Genomic DNA, 17,956 nt, shown 5'->3' on the forward strand with positions numbered 1-17,956 from the left:
GATAGAGAAGGGGGAATGCCATTGTGCACTAGCAGTGAAACTCTGCACACCCTGCATTTCACTATAGTTTCAAGTCTCGATCCAGGTTATAAAAGAAGGGGGGAATGAGAATGGCATTGTGCAGTGTGTGCGCTAGCAGCTGTGAAACCGACCACATGCTATACTACCCTACATTCCCCGTGTCTGGATCTGGGTTTGAGGGGGGATTAAAGGGGTCGGCATCTGGATCTGTTTAAGCTAAAACACGCCTTCTTCTTCGTGCTAAACCCAATCAAGACGTAATGCTGTGTTATAGTTTTAGTTTCCAAACTCCTTACAGAGAAAATAAGAAAAAGCCAGATGTGACTGTTGAGGAACTAAGTGACAGAGAGAGAGAGAGAGAGAGAGAGAGAGAGAGAGAGAGAGAGAGAGATAGAGAAGTGGGACATGGGGAGAAGAGAGGGTAGGTATAGAACTAAGACTTACATACCTGAAGTATAGCTGTGTGAAGGGGGGAGGAGTTTAAGAGAGGAGTGGAGGAGAGGACCGAGGAGGGGGGAGGGCAGGCTGACCACCCTGATCTGCCTCTTCCTGACAGCACTGCAGTTCACAGAGACAGGAAGTAGAGACACACAGAAAGAGGGGAGGGGGGACGGGAGAGAGAGACGGACAGACAGAGAGAGAGCGAGAGAGAGAGAGAGAGAGAGAGAGAGAGAGAGAGAGAGAGAGAGAGAGAGAGAGAGAGAAAGAGAAGAATACTTTTCCTGTCACCTAACTTCTTGCAAACTGTGCTGGACTGGAGTGTGAGAAATACAGATTTAGGCTAGGAACACAGTGTGAAATAGAAAAGATAGAAGAAGGATATTGGCGAAAGAGAGAAGGACTTGGAGTTCTCAGTCTACCAACATGGATTGTTCCAGTGGAGTTGTGTGTGACTGACGCAGGGATAGGTTTGGCGTCCAAACAAATAATTATGAAAACAGCTGTTCTCGCTAAGGAAACCGGAGCATTTGCTGGCTGGGTATGTACAAACAATCTGCTGTAGAACTAGAAGGTCTGCAGGGTCTGTAGTAGAAACAATCTGTTCTTCAAGGGCAAACTAAATGGACAGGCGTTTAGTCTATGCAACTCGGGGCTCAAGGCCTCGCCCTCTTTTCTTTTCTGAACCTAAGAGAAGACAATAATTCAGCAACTGTTTTGGTTGTGTGCCTCTAGCTGAACAATCCTAACTTTGCAAAAGTTTTTTTGAAAAGCTTGCGTCAAAGATAGCCCCGCCCTTGGCCACATGATTGTTTTAAAGCAAACATATGATGTATGAATAGTATTTGATACATGCACAAATCTTTCTAGGGTATAATTAAGTTAGGGCTGCCTGCCAAGAGGTTGGGGTGGGGGATCCAGATGAAAACGAGAAGAGGGCAGCTTCAGGGGGGAAATGTATTTGCTGAATCTGCTGAGAAATGTGGGGAAATGTTCCTAACTGGAGAGGAGGATTGCAGACGGGCATGCATGAGTCATGGTTGACATGTTTTTTTCATGATCTCTCCACTACCTTTGAGACGACTGAAAACGTTGTTCTTGGATCTCTGTTAGCCACGGATATTTCAGGCGTAGGTGCGTTATGTACTGCACATGTGACTAATATACAGTGCATGCGGTGGTGTAAAGTACTTGAGGAAAAATACTTTAAAGTACTACTTAAGTAGTTTCTTTGGGTATCTGTACTTTACTTTTTGTATTTTTGACAACATTTCCTATAGAAATGAATGTACTTTTTACTCCATGCATTTTCCCTGACACTCAAAAGTACTCATTATATTTTGAATGCTTAGCAGGAAAGGAAAATGGTCCAATTTACACACTTCTCAAGAGAACATCCCTGGTCATCCCTACTGCCTCTGATCTGGTGGACTCACTAAACACACATGCTTCGTTTGTAAATGATGTCTGAGTGTAACAAAAAAAATTAAAAAAATTGGTGCCGTCTTGTTTGCTTTATATAAGGAACTTGAAAAATATTTATGCTTTTACTTTTGATACTTAAGTATATTTTAGCAATTACATTCGCTTTCACACAAGTATGACAATTACATGTAGGTACTTTTTGCACCAATGAGTACATGATATACACAGCCATGGGTAATATAACCATACTTTACTCATGGCTAAGGGACATTAGTAAGGAAATCTAATCTCTCCCTCACTTCTCTCCATAGGGTGAATGCTGAGCCTCGCTCCCCACCTAGACCCCCCCTCACCCCTAACTTATCTTCAGGGTCAACAGCACCGTTCCCTCCACCTAGACCCCCCTCTCCTCAGGACCACCCGTGATGACTCCCCCGACTCCCCCCTCTAAACCCTCCTCTCCCCCTGTCTCACCCCCACCCCCTGTCTCACCCGCTGACCCCACTCCCTCACCACCATTCCATTTAGACTCCTCCACCCCCCTCCCCCCTAAACCCCTCACTCCCTCCTCACCCTCCTCATCCACACCACCCCTTCTTTCAGCATCTGAACCGCTCCCTCCTCAAATTGACTTGACCATTGGCTCCACTGACACCACTGATGTCCCTCATGCCACTGTCCCAGAGGACTGTACCCCCCCACTCCCCAAACCCCTAGCAGAGGCATCTACTTCACTCCTCCCCACACCAATATCCCCTCAAGTCTCAGTACCCTCTACAATCCCTTTTCCTAATATCTTGGATGTCTCTCCTCCTCCTCTCCCCTTAGATATGTCCTCTTCAGTCCCAGAGCTCTCTTCTTCAGAGCCAATCGTACCAGCACTTTCCTCTCACCAAGTCCCAAATCCCTCCTCACTTCCTCTCTCCTCTGCCTGTGTACCTCCTATTGCAAAACCCCCTCCCCCCACTCCCCCCATTCATCCTCTCTCAAAACCCTCCTTATCTCCTTTGTCCTCTCCCCCTGTTCCTCCGGTCTCAAAGTTCTCCTCCGCCCCTCTTCCTAGACCCTCAGCAACTCGAAAACTCTCAGGTCCATCCCAGTCGAGACCCCCTGTTCCTCACCCTCACTCGATAGCGAAGCCATCCTCCCCTGCTCTCCCCAGACCCCCTCTTCCATCTACCAAGCCCTCGTCTCCCACTCTCCCCACCCCACTAGTCCCTCTTTCAGCTAAGCCCTCCTCAGCCCCAGCCCCAGCCCCAACCCCAGCCACAGCCACAGCCCCACCACCTAGCATCAGTATCCTGGAGAAGCTGATCAAAACATGTCCCGTGTGGTTGCAGTTAGCCATGGCCCAGGAGAAATCCTCACTTATACTGAAGAAAGAAACTCCTGGGGTGAGTGACAGACAAATTCTCTTTACACAAACACACAGGCACATGTTGTTACTGTCTGAGGATAATGAGCCTCAAATTTGGATTCATTTATTACTCAAACACCCTTTCATAGACTTGCAAACATAGACGTCAAATACATACACACACACAAACACATGAAGGGCCAGACATCGTTTTCTGACATAACAAATATCACTGTAGAGATATTTCCTTATGATATTGATAGCGTGACTTTGTGCACCCAGATCTTTTTAGTGCGTAAAAGCCCGGACCAGAAGGCCATGGTCCTGTCAGTACGTGTGTCTAACCAGCAGGGGGAGCTTCAGGTCCAGGACATTCTGGTTAAAGAGGAGAAGTCATGTGAGTATCCTAACTAGAGATGGTCTATAATGTTGTAATGCACCTTGTAACAACTTTGTCCTAACCCTAAGCCTTCACAGTTTCCCACTCAAGGGGGATGTCTGTTTGTGTCCTGTCCTCAAACCCTAGTGAACAGTCAGTGGTAAATAGATATGGGGAATATCAGTGTTAAAGCCCTTGGTCCTGCTACCACATCCATCCACACACACACAGAACACATGATGCTAGCCCATCCATCCACACACACAGAACACATGATGCTTGCCCATCCATCCACACACAGAACACATTACTACAGCTGCCCTATGTGACATGTGTGACTTCTGTGGTGGAGAGGGGAGGGTGAGGGTACTAACTTCCTGTCCCCTGCTCTTCTGGGCTGTATGTCGACAGTACAGGACTTCCTGATACTCTGAGCTCACCAGACCCCGGCCGCAGTGTAGGGAGGTGTGTGTGTGTGTTTGTGTGTGTGTGTGTGCAGCCTGGTCTCATAGACTAGACAACATAACCTTCTGTCTTATATAACCACCAAACTTAACTAACCCTAACCTTGACCCTAACCCCTAACCCTAATCCATAATACATACCATACAAAACGCAACATACAGTATAATTGGAATGTCCCCGATTTACATTTACTATGTTACGTCTACCCCTGAGTCCAGGTAGGTGTGTGTGTGTGAGAGAGAAATGTCCAGATATGTAAAGTATCCAGTATAACAATATCTGCATGTTCAGAATCTATATTTGTCAAGGAGTGCATGAAATGCACTTGGTATGCATGTCCTTGCAGCTACGTCCAGTAAATGTGTTGGCCTAGGATTGGGAAGTGCTTGTAACAAAGCTGTTATCTTTTGCTCATCTCTGTCAACTTTCAAAGTTTTCTCCCCTCTATAAATAGTTATTGTCTGTGGCTTGGATGGGTTTAAGTTTCACTTTGCACATTGATAGTTACCATAGTGTAGTTATGCACGATATGAGAGAGAGAGAGAGAGAGAGAGAGAGAGAGAGAGAGAGAGAGAGAGAGAGAGAGAGAGAGAGAGAGAGAGAGAGAGAGAGAGAGAGAGAGAGAGAGAGAGAGAGAGAGAGAGAGAGAGAGAGAGAGAGAGAGAGAGAGAGAGAGAGAGAGAGAGAGAGAGAGAGAGAGAGAGAGAGAGAGAGAGAGAGAGAGAGAGAGAGAGAGAGAGAGAGACCCAATCTGTCCCTACTACATGATTAAGGGATCATTGTGATGTAGAGTGATCCTCTGTGGCTCAGTTGGAACGGCATGGCGCTTGCAATGTCAGGATAGGGTGTGTCGTTTGATCCCAAAGGACCACCCATCAATTAAACATGTATACAAGCATGACTGTCAGTTGCTTCAGAATTTATACAGTATCAGTATCTAGTATCAGTATTGATACAGTGTCAATATTGATACAGTTTTGCGTTATACCACCCTTTCCATCCCGTAACAGTGATCTACCTGGAAGGGTCTGTCCTGGTCTTTGACACCATCTTCAAACTCATCTCCTTCTACTGTGTCAGCCGGTAAGACAAGACTGATACTTCAAATCCTACAGCCTGGCACTCAAAATATTCACTTGTTCTAAATGAATAATAATTTATTCTCTTCCAGGGATATTCTCCCTTTCACTCTGAGGTTGCCTGAGGTCATCGTCCAGGCAACCAAGTATGAAGATATAGAGACGATATCGGAGTTAGGCTCAGGTACTTTGAATGTATCTTCCTTTGGTGTGTCTATGGGGTAGGGGCACATTATCTCACGGTAAGGCAAAAATAAAAGTGTAGGAGCCTTTTGGTGAAATAGAGAGGAAGTGTGACAACCGTGTTGATGTGTGAGTGAGCGGATGTTCAGACAGTGAAGTGTCCTGTACTGAATATATTAAGGCGAGCTTCCTCCTTTAATAGCCACACAACACAACCCTCCAGATTCAACAAAGATCCAGCATATTTTGAACATAAGAGTAACATGAATGTCTAATGATGGAACTGTCAGTTTGGGGTTCAGCTCTCTAGTGATAGTGTGATGGGTAAATGTCAGTTTCTCCTGTCAGATTTCTGGGGCTCTCAGCTGAACAGTTCCTCTGAGGAGCCAGGACAAAGGGACACACCAGTAGACCAGGGCCGGGGTCACAGCTCCTCGTGTGAGATCCATCTGTCTGCTGGGACCGGTAACGAGCGGCTGTGGTACGTTAACCCCGTCTTCATTGAGGAGTATTGCAGCAGCCTGGAGGCCTCCACTCCCGTCGTTGCTCCCATCCTCAGGAGCCAGAGCCTGAACACCCCAGGCCAAGGGCAGGGCCAAGTACCCCCCAAATTCAAACGCCCCCCACCCCGACCCCCTAATGCCCCTGAGGGATTGTTACTGTCACAGGGGGCCAAGCATGGGAACAGAGGGACGTCTGATTCCCCCTCCCCACGCTCACCACCCACACCTCTTAGAGTTACAACCAAGTTAGGGCAGAAAGGAGAAGGAAACAGCAGCAAAGGCAGTGGGGAGGGAGAGAGAGCTGCTTCTCAGATTTTCTCAGAGAGAGAGGTGTCAGTTACAGCCACTGACTCAGTAGCAGCTACTCAGCCTCTACAGCATCTGTCACCACACGGAGCAACAGCTAGACATCAGCACCCAGCACCCCGGCCACCCCCACACAGGATACCACTTGTGCCCCTACGGCGGATGCCCTCAGAGAAGCGTCCCCCACCCCCAGGACAGGAGCCGCCCCAGCCAGAAGGAGGCCCCCTGACCCTCACCACACCCTCAAAGAGGAAGATGAAGGAGGAGGGCAGTGTGGGCACAGTGCCTGTTGCTTCACTGGTGTGCATCGACGGCACCACCAACATGGTAGAGGAGAAGAAGGAGTTAAGAGTGGAGCCCTATGCTGGTGAGACAGAGACACTGCAGAGGCAAGGGACATCAGAGACTTCAAACAGCAGTGACGCTGTTAGCGTGGCTGCACCAGCGCCTCTGACGAAGAGGGCCGCACCGCCAGTCCCGCCTCCCAGAAAGAATAAGCCCTCCCAGGCCACGCCCACTACAACTCTCTCCCCAGACGTGATAGGTGGAGGACTTCTTTCAATCAATGCATCATCCGACACCCCCCAGACCTCCAGCATCCCCTCGCCAGCCCGGAGGGCCATTTCCATCGCTGAGGGGGAGGTGAGGGAGGCCAGGGGGGCAGATGTGTCCCTGTACGCCCCTGATGGTGGCGCGGCCCTCCCTGCACTGGACCATGACTCTTACTCTACCAGCAGCACAGAGGAGGAGGCCGACACGGTGGCCAGTCAGGCTGGAGGGGCCGTTGGGACCAACAATACCAAAGTATATATATTCATTTCATTGATTTATTTTCAACCTTTATTTCCCCAGGAAGTCCCATTTAACATTATTATGCAGCTCAGCTGTGTAACTAACATGATCCTAACCACAATCTTAACTTGCTGCTGTTGCTGTCTGAGAATTTGCACGACATTTTCCTGTAAAATAAAGTACTTATCATTGAAAAACCAACAAACCCCAGGTGTCAATGAAAAGGACCCCGACCATCATGCTGGACCGGGCCAAGCAACGCCTCTCCATGGTCAACTTCTCCAGTGTGTTCACCAACTTCATGAGCGCTGACCACAAGCTGCAGAAGAGGATGGTGGAACTGTCCCGGGACGGGAGCTCCTACTTCGGGAACCTGGTGAAGGATTACAGGTAAGGACCAGTTCAACACCAGATTTTTTTTTAGAATCGCTTAGTTGATGGGCTGATTAGGGCCGAACATATTTTCATTCAAAGCAGAATCTTGTTCATTTCAACTCTTATCTTTGTCCAGCCACGGAAAATGTCCCTTAAAATTGGCACAAGATAAAGATCACTTCAGAAACCCTCGATCGACTAATTAGTGAATCTATCCCAGGGTGTACATTCTGGAGACCATGGGGAAGCACAGCTCCAGCACTGAGCTGCTGCAGGAGATCAGGCAGATGATGACCCAGCTGAAGAGTTACCTCATCCAGAGCACTGAGCTGCAGAACCTCCTGGAGCCCAACGTCTACACAGAGGACAAACTAGGTACCTGCTTACTTACATAATTCCCCTCGATATACTCAACATTCATCTGTCAATACCCAGCGTTAAAGACTCCACTCCATTCCTCCATTCCTTACACGGTCAAAGTTCCACTTGTTCCTTACTTTAATTGTCCTGTTGGACACTGGATATTGAAGATTTTTGGCAAAAATGTTCCCATTATGTTACCATTATTCCCTGTCAAACAGGAGGCAGTTGTCATTACCAGTCTTCTCTTTGTGCGTGGTAAATTAGACTTTGTAGTGGCACCTATCAAATTACAACAGGGACAGAAGACATCGTTGTTAGTGAGGGTTGTCACCGTTGACATTTGATGGCTTAACTGGGTTGCCAGTTTACAAGAAGTCCCCTTTGAGATACAACTTATTTTGCCTCCAGCATGAAATGCTGAATGTCAGGTTTTCTTACACAGTGTAACATACAGAATACAATATATATTAAAGGGAGGATAATATTCATACTGAATTAATAACCATTTGGATAGATTTGTTTCCCCCCCATAAAGAACTACAGTATAATTGCAGGCAAAATGACAATAGTTCCAAAAACACTTTAATTAATCGGCTTCCGTGTTTGCGTAGAGAGTATAATAACCAGCAGCCATGAGTAGCCACATTCTAGTTTCCTCCTTTACTCTTTGCACTGCACAGAAGAGTAACTGTGGCCCCAACATGCTCTCTCCCCAATGATTTCTAACCCGTGGTTTTTTGTTGTCTTGTACCTCTCCAGAGGTGATTATGGAGGCTGCTCTGTGTAAGGCTGTGCTGAAGCCTCTGCGGGAGGCTGTCTACTCCGGCCTGAAGGACATCCACTCCAGGGGGGGCTCTCTGAAGAGGCTGAAGGAGAACCAGAGTGTGGTCCTGGGCACCACCACCACAGATCTGGGGGTCACCACCAGTGTTCCAGAGATCCCTGTCATGGAGAAGGTAGACAGGGCTGCATCTGAAACGGCACATGATTCTCTGTGCAGGCTATTGCTTTGACCCCTTGATCACTTTCTATGGCTCCTGACTATTTGTCTTGTGTGTTTTTGTCCGATGTGGATTTCCCCTCTGGGATTAATAAAGTACCTATCTATACTGGGTGTCAAAAGTATTCACCCCCCTTGGATTTCTTCACATTTTATTGTGCTACAAATTGATTTATTTGTGATCTATACAAAATACTCTGTAAAGTCAAAGTGGAAGATGAATTATGAATATAAACTAAAACACGAATATACCTTGATTAGATAAGTATTCAAGCCTGAGTCAATACATGTTAGAATCACCTTTGGCAGTGATTACAGCCGTGAGTCGTCTTGGGTAAGTCCCTAAGAGCTTTGCACACCTGGATTGTGCAATATTTGCCCATTATTCTTAAACAAACAAATTCAAGCTCTGTCAAGGTGTTGGGGATCATGGCTAAAATTTGAATAGTTATCTTAATTTCAGTATATGTGACAAGTATAGTGTAGAGAATCATTGTACCATCTAAACCGCTGTGAAATATATTTTCCATAACCAAAATATTGTATCTATCTATCTATCTATCTATCTATCTATCTATCTATCTATCTATCTATCTATCTATCTATCTATCTATCTATCTATCTATCTATCTATCTATCTATCTATCTATCTATCTATCTATCTATCTATCTATCTATCTATCTATCTATCTATCTATCTATCTATCTATCTATCTATCTATCTATCTATCTATCTCTCTATCTATCTATCTATCTATCTATCTTAGATCCAGCTGAAGCTGATGACCCTCCACCTTGAGTACTCCCCTCAGAAGAAGATTGATCTGCTCCTCAAGACCTGCAAGATCATCTATGAGTCCATGTCCATAGGCTGCCCAGGTGAGGCACTGTCTTTGTTGCCGGGTAGATTTAGGTGGTTCAATTATTTTTTTTATTTATTTTTTTTATTTCACCTTTATTTAACCAGGTAGGCTAGTTGAGAACAAGTTCTCATTTGCAACTGCGACCTGGCCAAGATAAGGCATAGCAGTGTGAACAGACAACACAGAGTTACACATGGAGTAAACAATTAACAAGTCAATAACACAGTAGAAAAAAAGGGGAGTCTATATATACATTGTGTGCAAAAGGCATGAGGTAGGCGAATAATTACAATTATGCAGATTAACACTGGAGTGATAAATGATCAGATGGTTATGTACAGGTAGAGATATTGGTGTGCAAAAGAGCAGAAAAATAAAAATAAATAAATAAAAACAGTATGGGGATGAGGTAGGTGAAAATGGGTGGGCTATTTACCAATAGACTATGTACAGCTGCAGCGATCGGTTAGCTGCTCAGATAGCAGATGTTTGAAGTTGGTGAGGGAGATAAAAGTCTCCAACTTCAGCGATTTTTGCAATTCGTTCCAGTCACAGGCAGCAGAGAACTGGAACGAAAGGCGGCCAAATGAGGTGTTGGCTTTAGGGATGATCAGTGAGATACACCTGCTGGAGCGCGTGCTACGGATGGGTGTTGCCATCGTAACCAGTGAACTGAGATAAGGCGGAGCTTTACCTAGCATGGACTTGTAGATGACCTGGAGCCAGTGGGTCTGGCGACGAATATGTAGCGAGGGCCAGCCGACTAGAGCATACAAGTCGCAGTGGTGGGTGGTATAAGGTGCTTTAGTGACAAAACGGATGGCACTGTGATAAACTGCATCCAGTTTGCTGAGTAGAGTGTTGGAAGCAATTTTGTAGATGACGTCGCCGAAGTCGAGGATCGGTAGGATAGTCAGTTTTACTAGGGTAAGTTTGGCGGCGTGAGTGAAGGAGGCTTTGTTGCGGAATAGAAAGCCGACTCTTGATTTGATTTTCGATTGGAGATGTTTGATATGGGTCTGGAAGGAGAGTTTAGAGTCTAGCCAGACACCTAGGTACTTATAGATGTCCACATATTCAAGGTCGGAACCATCCAGGGTGGTGATGCTGGTCAGGCGTGCGGGTGCAGGCAGCGAACGGTTGAAAAGCATGCATTTGGTTTTACTAGCGTTTAAGAGCAGTTGGAGGCCACGGAAGGAGTGCTGTATGGCATTGAAGCTCGTTTGGAGGTTAGATAGCACAGTGTCCAAGGACGGGCCGGAAGTATATAGAATGGTGTCGTCTGCGTAGAGGTGGATCAGGGAATCGCCCGCAGCATGAGAAACATCATTGATATATACAGAGAAAAGAGTCGGCCCGAGAATTGAACCCTGTGGCACCCCCATAGAGACTGCCAGAGGACCGGACAGCATGCCCTCCGATTTGACACACTGAACTCTGTCTGCAAAGTAATTGGTGAACCAGGCAAGGCAGTCATCCGAAAAACCGAGGCTACTGAGTCTGCCGATAAGAATACGGTGATTGACAGAGTCGAAAGCCTTGGCAAGGTCTATGAAGACGGCTGCACAGTACTGTCTTTTATCGATGGCGGTTATGATATCGTTTAGTACCTTGAGCGTGGCTGAGGTACACCCGTGACCGGCTCGGAAACCAGATTGCACAGCGGAGAAGGTACGGTGGGATTCAAGATGGTCAGTGACCTGTTTGTTGACTTGGCTTTCGAAGACCTTAGATAGGCAGGGCAGGATGGATATAGGTCTGTAACAGTTTGGGTCCAGGGTGTCGCCCCCTTTGAAGAGGGGGATGACTGCGGCAGCTTTCCAATCCTTGGGGATCTCAGACGATATGAAAGAGAGGTTGAACAGGCTGGTAATAGGGGTTGCGACAATGGCGGCGGATAGTTTCAGGAATAGAGGGTCCAGATTGTCCAGCCCAGCTGATTTGTACGGGTCCAGGTTTTGCAGCTCTTTCAGGACATCTGCTATCTGGATTTGGGTAAAGGAGAACCTGGAGAGGCTTGGGCGAGTAGCTGCGGGGGGGGGGGAGCTGTTGTCCGAGGTTGGAGTAGCCAGGCGGAAGGCATGGCCAGCCGTTGAGAAATGCTTGTTGAAGTTTTCGATAATCATGGATTTATCGGTGGTGACCATGTTACCTAGTCTCAGTGCAGTGGGCAGCTGGGAGGAGGTGCTCTTGTTCTCCATGGACTTCACAGTGTCCCAGAACTTTTTGGAGTTGGAGCTACAGGATGCAAACTTCTGCCTGAAGAAGTTGGCTTTAGCTTTCCTGACTGACTGTGTGTATTGGTTCCTGACTTCCCTGAACAGTTGCATATCGCGGGGACTATTCGATGTTAGCGCAGTCCGCCACAGGATGTTTTTGTGCTGGTCGAGGGCAGTCAGGTCTGGAGTGAACCAGGGGCTATATCTGTTCTTAGTTCTGCATTTTTTGAACGGAGCATGCTTATCTAAAATGGTGAGGAAGTTACTTTTAAAGAAAGACCAGGCATCCTCAACTGACGGGATGAGGTCAATGTCCTTCCAGGATACCCGGGCCAGGTCGATTAGAAAGGCCTGCTCACAGAAGTGTTTTAGGGAGCGTTTGACAGTGATGAGGGGTGGTCGTTTGACTGCGGCTCCGTAGCGGATACAGGCAATGAGGCAGTGATCGCTGAGATCCTGGTTGTAGACAGCGGAGGTGTATTTGGAGGGCCAGTTGGTCAGGATGACGTCAATGAGGGTGCCCTTGTTTACAGAGTTAGGGTTGTACCTGGTGGGTTCCTTGATGATTTGAGTGAGATTGAGGGCATCTAGCTTAGATTGTAGGACTGCCGGGGTGTTAAGCATATCCCAGTTTAGGTCACCTAACAGAACAAACTCTGAAGCTAGATGGGGGGCGATCAATTCACAAATGGTGTCCAGGGCACAGCTGGGAGCTGAGGGGGGTCGGTAGCAGGCGGCAACAGTGAGAGACTTATTTCTGGAGAGAGTAATTTTCAAAATTAGTAGTTCGAACTGTTTGGGTATGGACCTGGAGAGTATGACATTACTTTGCAGGCTATCTCTGCAGTAGACTGCAACTCCTCCCCCTTTGGCAGTTCTATCTTGACGGAAGATGTTATAGTTGGGTATGGAAATCTCAGAATTTTTGGTGGCCTTCCTGAGCCAGGATTCAGACACGGCAAGGACATCAGGGTTAGCAGAGTGTGCTAGAGCAGTGAGTAAGACACACTTAGGGAGGAGGCTTCTGATGTTGACATGCATGAAACCAAGGCTTTTTCGATCACAGAAGTCAACAAATGAGGGTGCCTGGGGACATGCAGGGCCTGGGTTTACCTCCACATCACCCGCGGAACAGAGAAGGAGTAGTATGAGGGTGCGGCTGAAGGCTATCAAAACTGGTCGCCTAGGGCGTTGGGGACAGAGAATAAGAGGAGCAGGTTTCTGGGCATGGTAGAATATATTCAGGGCATAATGCGCAGACAGGGGTATGGTGGGGTGCGGGTACAGCGGAGGTAAGCCCAGGCACTGGGTGATGATGAGAGAGGTTGTATCTCTGGACATGCTGGTTGTAATGGGTGAGGTCACCGCATGTGTGGGGGGTGGGACAAAGGAGGTATCAGGGGTATAAAGAGTGGAACTAGGGGCTCCATTGTAAACTAAAACAATGATAACTAACCTGCACAACAGTATACAAGGCATATTGACATTTGAGAGAGACATACAGCAAGGCATACAGTAATCACAGGTGTTGAATTGGGAGAGCTAGCTAAAACAGTAGGTGAGACAACAACAGCTAATCAGCTAGCACAACAACAGCAGGTAGAATGGCGATTGATTAGGCAGAGAGGGTCGGATTAACTACACACAGAGCCTAAATGCGGCTGGGGCCGACAGATAAAACATAAACAAGCAGAATGGATTACCGTGAATTAATGGACAGTCCAGCATGCATCAGCTATGTAGCCAAGTGATCAGTGTCCAAGGGGCAGCGGTGGATGGGGCAGGGAAGCTGGACTGGCGAGTGTTATCCAGGTTAGAAAACTAACAATGACTAAATAGCTTGTAGCCAGTTAGCTGAATTAGCCAATTAGCCAATAATAATAATAATAATTATAATGATCTTTGTCATGTTTGCTAGTGTAACAGTAGTCTCACAATACCATCCTTCCAAGTCTTGCTTATTTCCTCGACTACCTCCAAACGAACGTTAGGAAGCATGGAAATCAAGGCTAGTATAAGAGTGCAGATTGAAGTTGATGATGAGCGATCATTACTGCCTGACGACACCAACGTTTACAAATACCTGACTGTCACGTGAACTGATTGGGATGGCGGTTGACTTGCCAACAGGAAAAGCCTTTGGTGTAGATGACTTCCTGCCAGTGCTGATGTACGTCCTGGCCAGGAGCAACATGGCCTTCCTGTTACTGGACGTAGAGTACATGATGGAGCTGATGGACCCTGCACTGCAGCTAGGAGAAGGTAGGGAGAAACGAAATGCCATACACAAGCACACACACAGACCACACGCAAGCACACATGCGGACACACTCATACCAACTGCTGCACCCAAACACACAGATAGTACCACTGTTAATGGTGACTATATTTTGTGTGTGTGTCACCAGGCTCCTACTACCTGACGACCACGTATGGAGCCTTGGAGCACATAAAGAACTATGACAAGCAGGCGGTGACACAGCAGCTCAGTCTGGAGATCCAGGACTCTATCCACCGCTGGGAGAAGAGACGCACCCTGAACAAGGCTCGGGTGTCACGCTCATCTGTACAGGTCCGTTTGGACCACCATATGAGTACAATACAATATGTCACCGCAGTATTGGGATATTGGATAGTTAAGACTATATGATTATTCTTTGAAATTGTAATTGTCACTACGAAAACAATCGTCCCATGATATCTGATGTCCTCCCGCTTTTTGCTCTGGTCCCATTCCAGGACTTCATCAATGTGTCGTTCCTGGAGGCGGGGTCTAACACTAAGACCCTGGGGGTTCTCCCCACCACCACGGCCCAGGACCTGTGTGCCCAGTGTGCTGACAAGTTCGAGGTGCTGGAGCCAGAGTTCTACAGGTACAATCTCCTGACGTTGTGCCCTTGAGCAAGGCATTTAACCCCTAAAAACGTCTCCATCCAGGCATGCTGCTCTGCGGCTGACACTGTGCCTGTCAATAGTGTATGTGTATGCTTTTGCGATGGTTGATGTAGGCGAAAGATACATTTACCTTTCTCACAAAATGGACAATAAAGTATTGATTCTATTTTATTCTATTCTATTCCACAGCCTGAGTGTACTAGTTGAGGGCCACTACCAGCTCCTGGCCCCGGGGGAGTCCCCCCTCACCATCAAGTCTAGTTTCCACCACAGTGAGCCCCGCAAGGAGTACCATTTTGTCTACCGGCCTGGAAGGACAGAGTCGGAAGGGCAGGAGGCAGAGAGTGAGGAGCCAGCGCCCACAGCGGAGACAGAGCCTGACGAGGAGAAGAGTCTGATCGAGATATGATATTAAGGTGTGTGTGTGTGGTGCGTGCATGCATGGCCTAGACGAAGCTCAAATGATTGAGGAGCTGCTCAAGGGAATGCAATGGCATCCTCCTCAACCACAACAGACATTTTAAAACGAGACATGGATTTTTTTCTTTAGTGGAGCAAAATGGACTCAAGTCCAAGATGGACATGATAGTTCTGCCAAACCATACAATCTTCAATAAAAATACCATCTTCAGGTTTGAGAACATGTGGAGACTTTGTGAAAGAAGAGAACCATCACCACACCTAGGACCTCAGGTCTAAATTTCACTCAAGTTTACTTTGGCTTCTGTATGACTTCTGCGCTGACTCATCTTGCTCAGTGAGTCCCTGCAAGGTTGACCAAAGCTGCAGCGATAAAGGGATATTGTCCTCCTCTAGTTTGAAAGGGTACAATGGCATGGATAATTAAAAGATAAAGGATCAGGACAAGGAGACTCAGCTTGGATCCCAAATGGCACCCTATTCCCTATTCCCTAGTAGTGCACTACTTTTGACCGGGGGGACCATTAAGTGCACTATGTAGGGAATATGTATGTAGGGATGTAGGGAATAGGGTCTAATTTGGGCCGACTGTGTATCCTGTCTGGTCGGTGTTCATTTTCATATTTAACCGACTTTACGCTTCTTCAACAGTTCCGACAGACAATGAGCTGTTCAATGGTTTAGCTAATTGAATTTTGCATGACAATATCCTTGCCAATATTATCTGAGTGGGTTTATATGCTCAAGAAAGACTGCTACTCTCTGTATATCCGTATTTGCTCTGCTGGATTTGTATACTCTTGCAGCTGTGCTGTGGATAGGTTTCATCAATGTCCTGAAAGAACCTTTGATGTCTCATTCTAGAAGGTGTCTGTTACAATACCATCCATTAAGGTCAAACGCAATTCCCTTAAGTCTACCAGGCACTCATGGTTTACATTGGTTAATGGTGCTAAGCCATATTATACTGTAATTAATTAAACTGTCACCATGACTTTATATAGTGTGTCTCTTTTATTGTTTCACACATTTGATAAGTGAATTGTGTCGTTTTTCGTATGCAAACTGTTTCATGTGGACGTATCCGGAGAAGAAATGCTGGATATACATTTTTTGATCCTTTCAGAAATTCCAATGTGGTATCAATATAATTGATCCACACACTGAATAACAAAATCCCTAATTTACCCGTGTAGAATTCTGTGGAAAATTATGTTATATTGGCTTGCTTTCCAAAAAAATCAGAATGAAGTGAAATATTGTCTTACAAAAGGAGACAGGACAAGGATATATCAGGTTATTTGTGTTGGTGAGTGTGGTGTCTTTCTGTCTATGACGTTTTGGGGGTACAAAGAAATGAGGGGGTGTGTTGTCTGTATGTCAGATGGAGAGCGGGAGAGATAAAGAGGGGGAGAGATGGAGAGATGAGGAGAGAGGGAGATGGAGAGTACGCGAGATGACGTCTAAGAGGTTATCAGTTTGCACACGTAACAGAGTCCTTAATTGAAACAATAACAAAGCGCCACCCCGCCTCTGTTTTGCTAACAAGCTGAGGGATGGGACTGGAGAAATGTAACCACTCTCAAATTCATAGGCAGAGCTATGGATTTCTTAAATTGTTTTTATTTCACCTTTATTTAACCAGGTAGGCAAGTTGAGAACAAGTTCTCATTTACAATTGCGACCTGGCCAAGATAAAGCAAAGCAGTTCGACACATACAACAACACAGAGTTACACATGGAGTAAAACAAGCATACAGTCAATAATACAGTAGAAAAATAAGTCTATATACAATGTGAGCAAGTGAGGTGAGATAAGGGAGGTAAAGGCAAAAAAAGGCCATGGTGGCGAAGTAAATACAATATAGCAAGTAAAACACTGGAATGGTAGATTTGCAGTGGAAGAATGTGCAAAGTAGAGATAGAAATAATGGGGTGCAAAGGAGCAAAACAAATAAATACAGTAGGAGGAGAGGTAGTTGTTTGGGCTAAATTATAGATGGGCCATGTACAGATGCAGTAATCTGTGAGCTGCTCTGACAGCTGGTGCTTAAAGCTAGTGAGGGAGATAAGTGTTTCCAGTTTCAGAGATTTTTGGCAGCAGAGAACTGGAAGGAGAGGCGGCCAATGGAAGAATTGGTTTTGGGGTTGACCAGAGAGATATACCTGCTGGAGTGCGTGCTACAGGTGGGTGCTGCTATGGTGACCAGCGAGCTGAGATAAGGGGGGACTTTACCTAGCAGGGTCTTGTAGATGACCTGGAGCCAGTGGGTTTGGCGACGAGTATGAAGCGAGGGCCAGCCAACGAGAGCGTACAGGTCGCAGTGGTGGGTAGTATATGGGGCTTTGGTGACAAAACGGATGGCACTTGGATAGACTGCATCCAATTTATTGAGTAGTGTATTGGAGACTATTTTGTAAATGACATGGCCGAAGTCGAGGATCAGTAGGATGGTCAGTTTTACAAGGGAATGTTTGGCAGCATGAGTGAAGGATGCTTTGTTGTGAAATAGGAAGCCAATTCTAGATTTAACTTTGGATTGGAGATGTGATGTGAGTCTGGAAGGAGAGTTTACAGTCTAACCAGACACCTATGTATTTGTAGTTGTCCACATATTCTAAGTCAGAGCCATCCAGAGTAGTGATGTTGGACGGGCGGGCAGGTGCAGGCAGCGATGGGTTGAAGAGCATGCATTTAGTTTTACTTGTATTTAAGAGCAATTGAAGGCCACAGAAGGAGAGTTGTATGGCATTGAAGCTCGTCTGGATGGTTGTTAACACAGTGTCCAAAGAAGGGCCAGAAGTATACAGAATGGTCTCATCTGCGTAGAGGTGGATCAGAGACTCACCAGCAGCAAGAGTGACATCCTTGA

At 46.5% G+C, this 17,956-nt stretch overlaps 1 protein-coding gene across 1 annotated transcript; it reads left to right on the forward strand.

Annotated features, from left to right (window-relative positions):
* Positions 1-507: 507 nt before the first annotated feature.
* LOC110497633 (ras and Rab interactor 3) lies at positions 508-16,082 on the forward strand. Its single transcript, XM_021573873.2, has 14 exons — positions 508-1,000; positions 2,196-3,278; positions 3,524-3,638; positions 5,096-5,168; positions 5,257-5,348; positions 5,696-6,960; positions 7,160-7,338; positions 7,544-7,698; positions 8,446-8,642; positions 9,454-9,565; positions 13,899-14,030; positions 14,177-14,340; positions 14,508-14,641; positions 14,853-16,082. Exons 2-14 carry the CDS (start codon positions 2,310-2,312, stop codon positions 15,070-15,072), a joined length of 3,807 nt encoding a protein of 1,268 aa, XP_021429548.2. The 5' UTR covers positions 508-1,000; positions 2,196-2,309; the 3' UTR covers positions 15,073-16,082.
* Positions 16,083-17,956: the final 1,874 nt, after the last annotated feature.

Source organism: Oncorhynchus mykiss, chromosome 19 (assembly GCF_013265735.2).
Source record: "Oncorhynchus mykiss isolate Arlee chromosome 19, USDA_OmykA_1.1, whole genome shotgun sequence".
Classification (NCBI taxonomy): domain Eukaryota; kingdom Metazoa; phylum Chordata; class Actinopteri; order Salmoniformes; family Salmonidae; genus Oncorhynchus; species Oncorhynchus mykiss.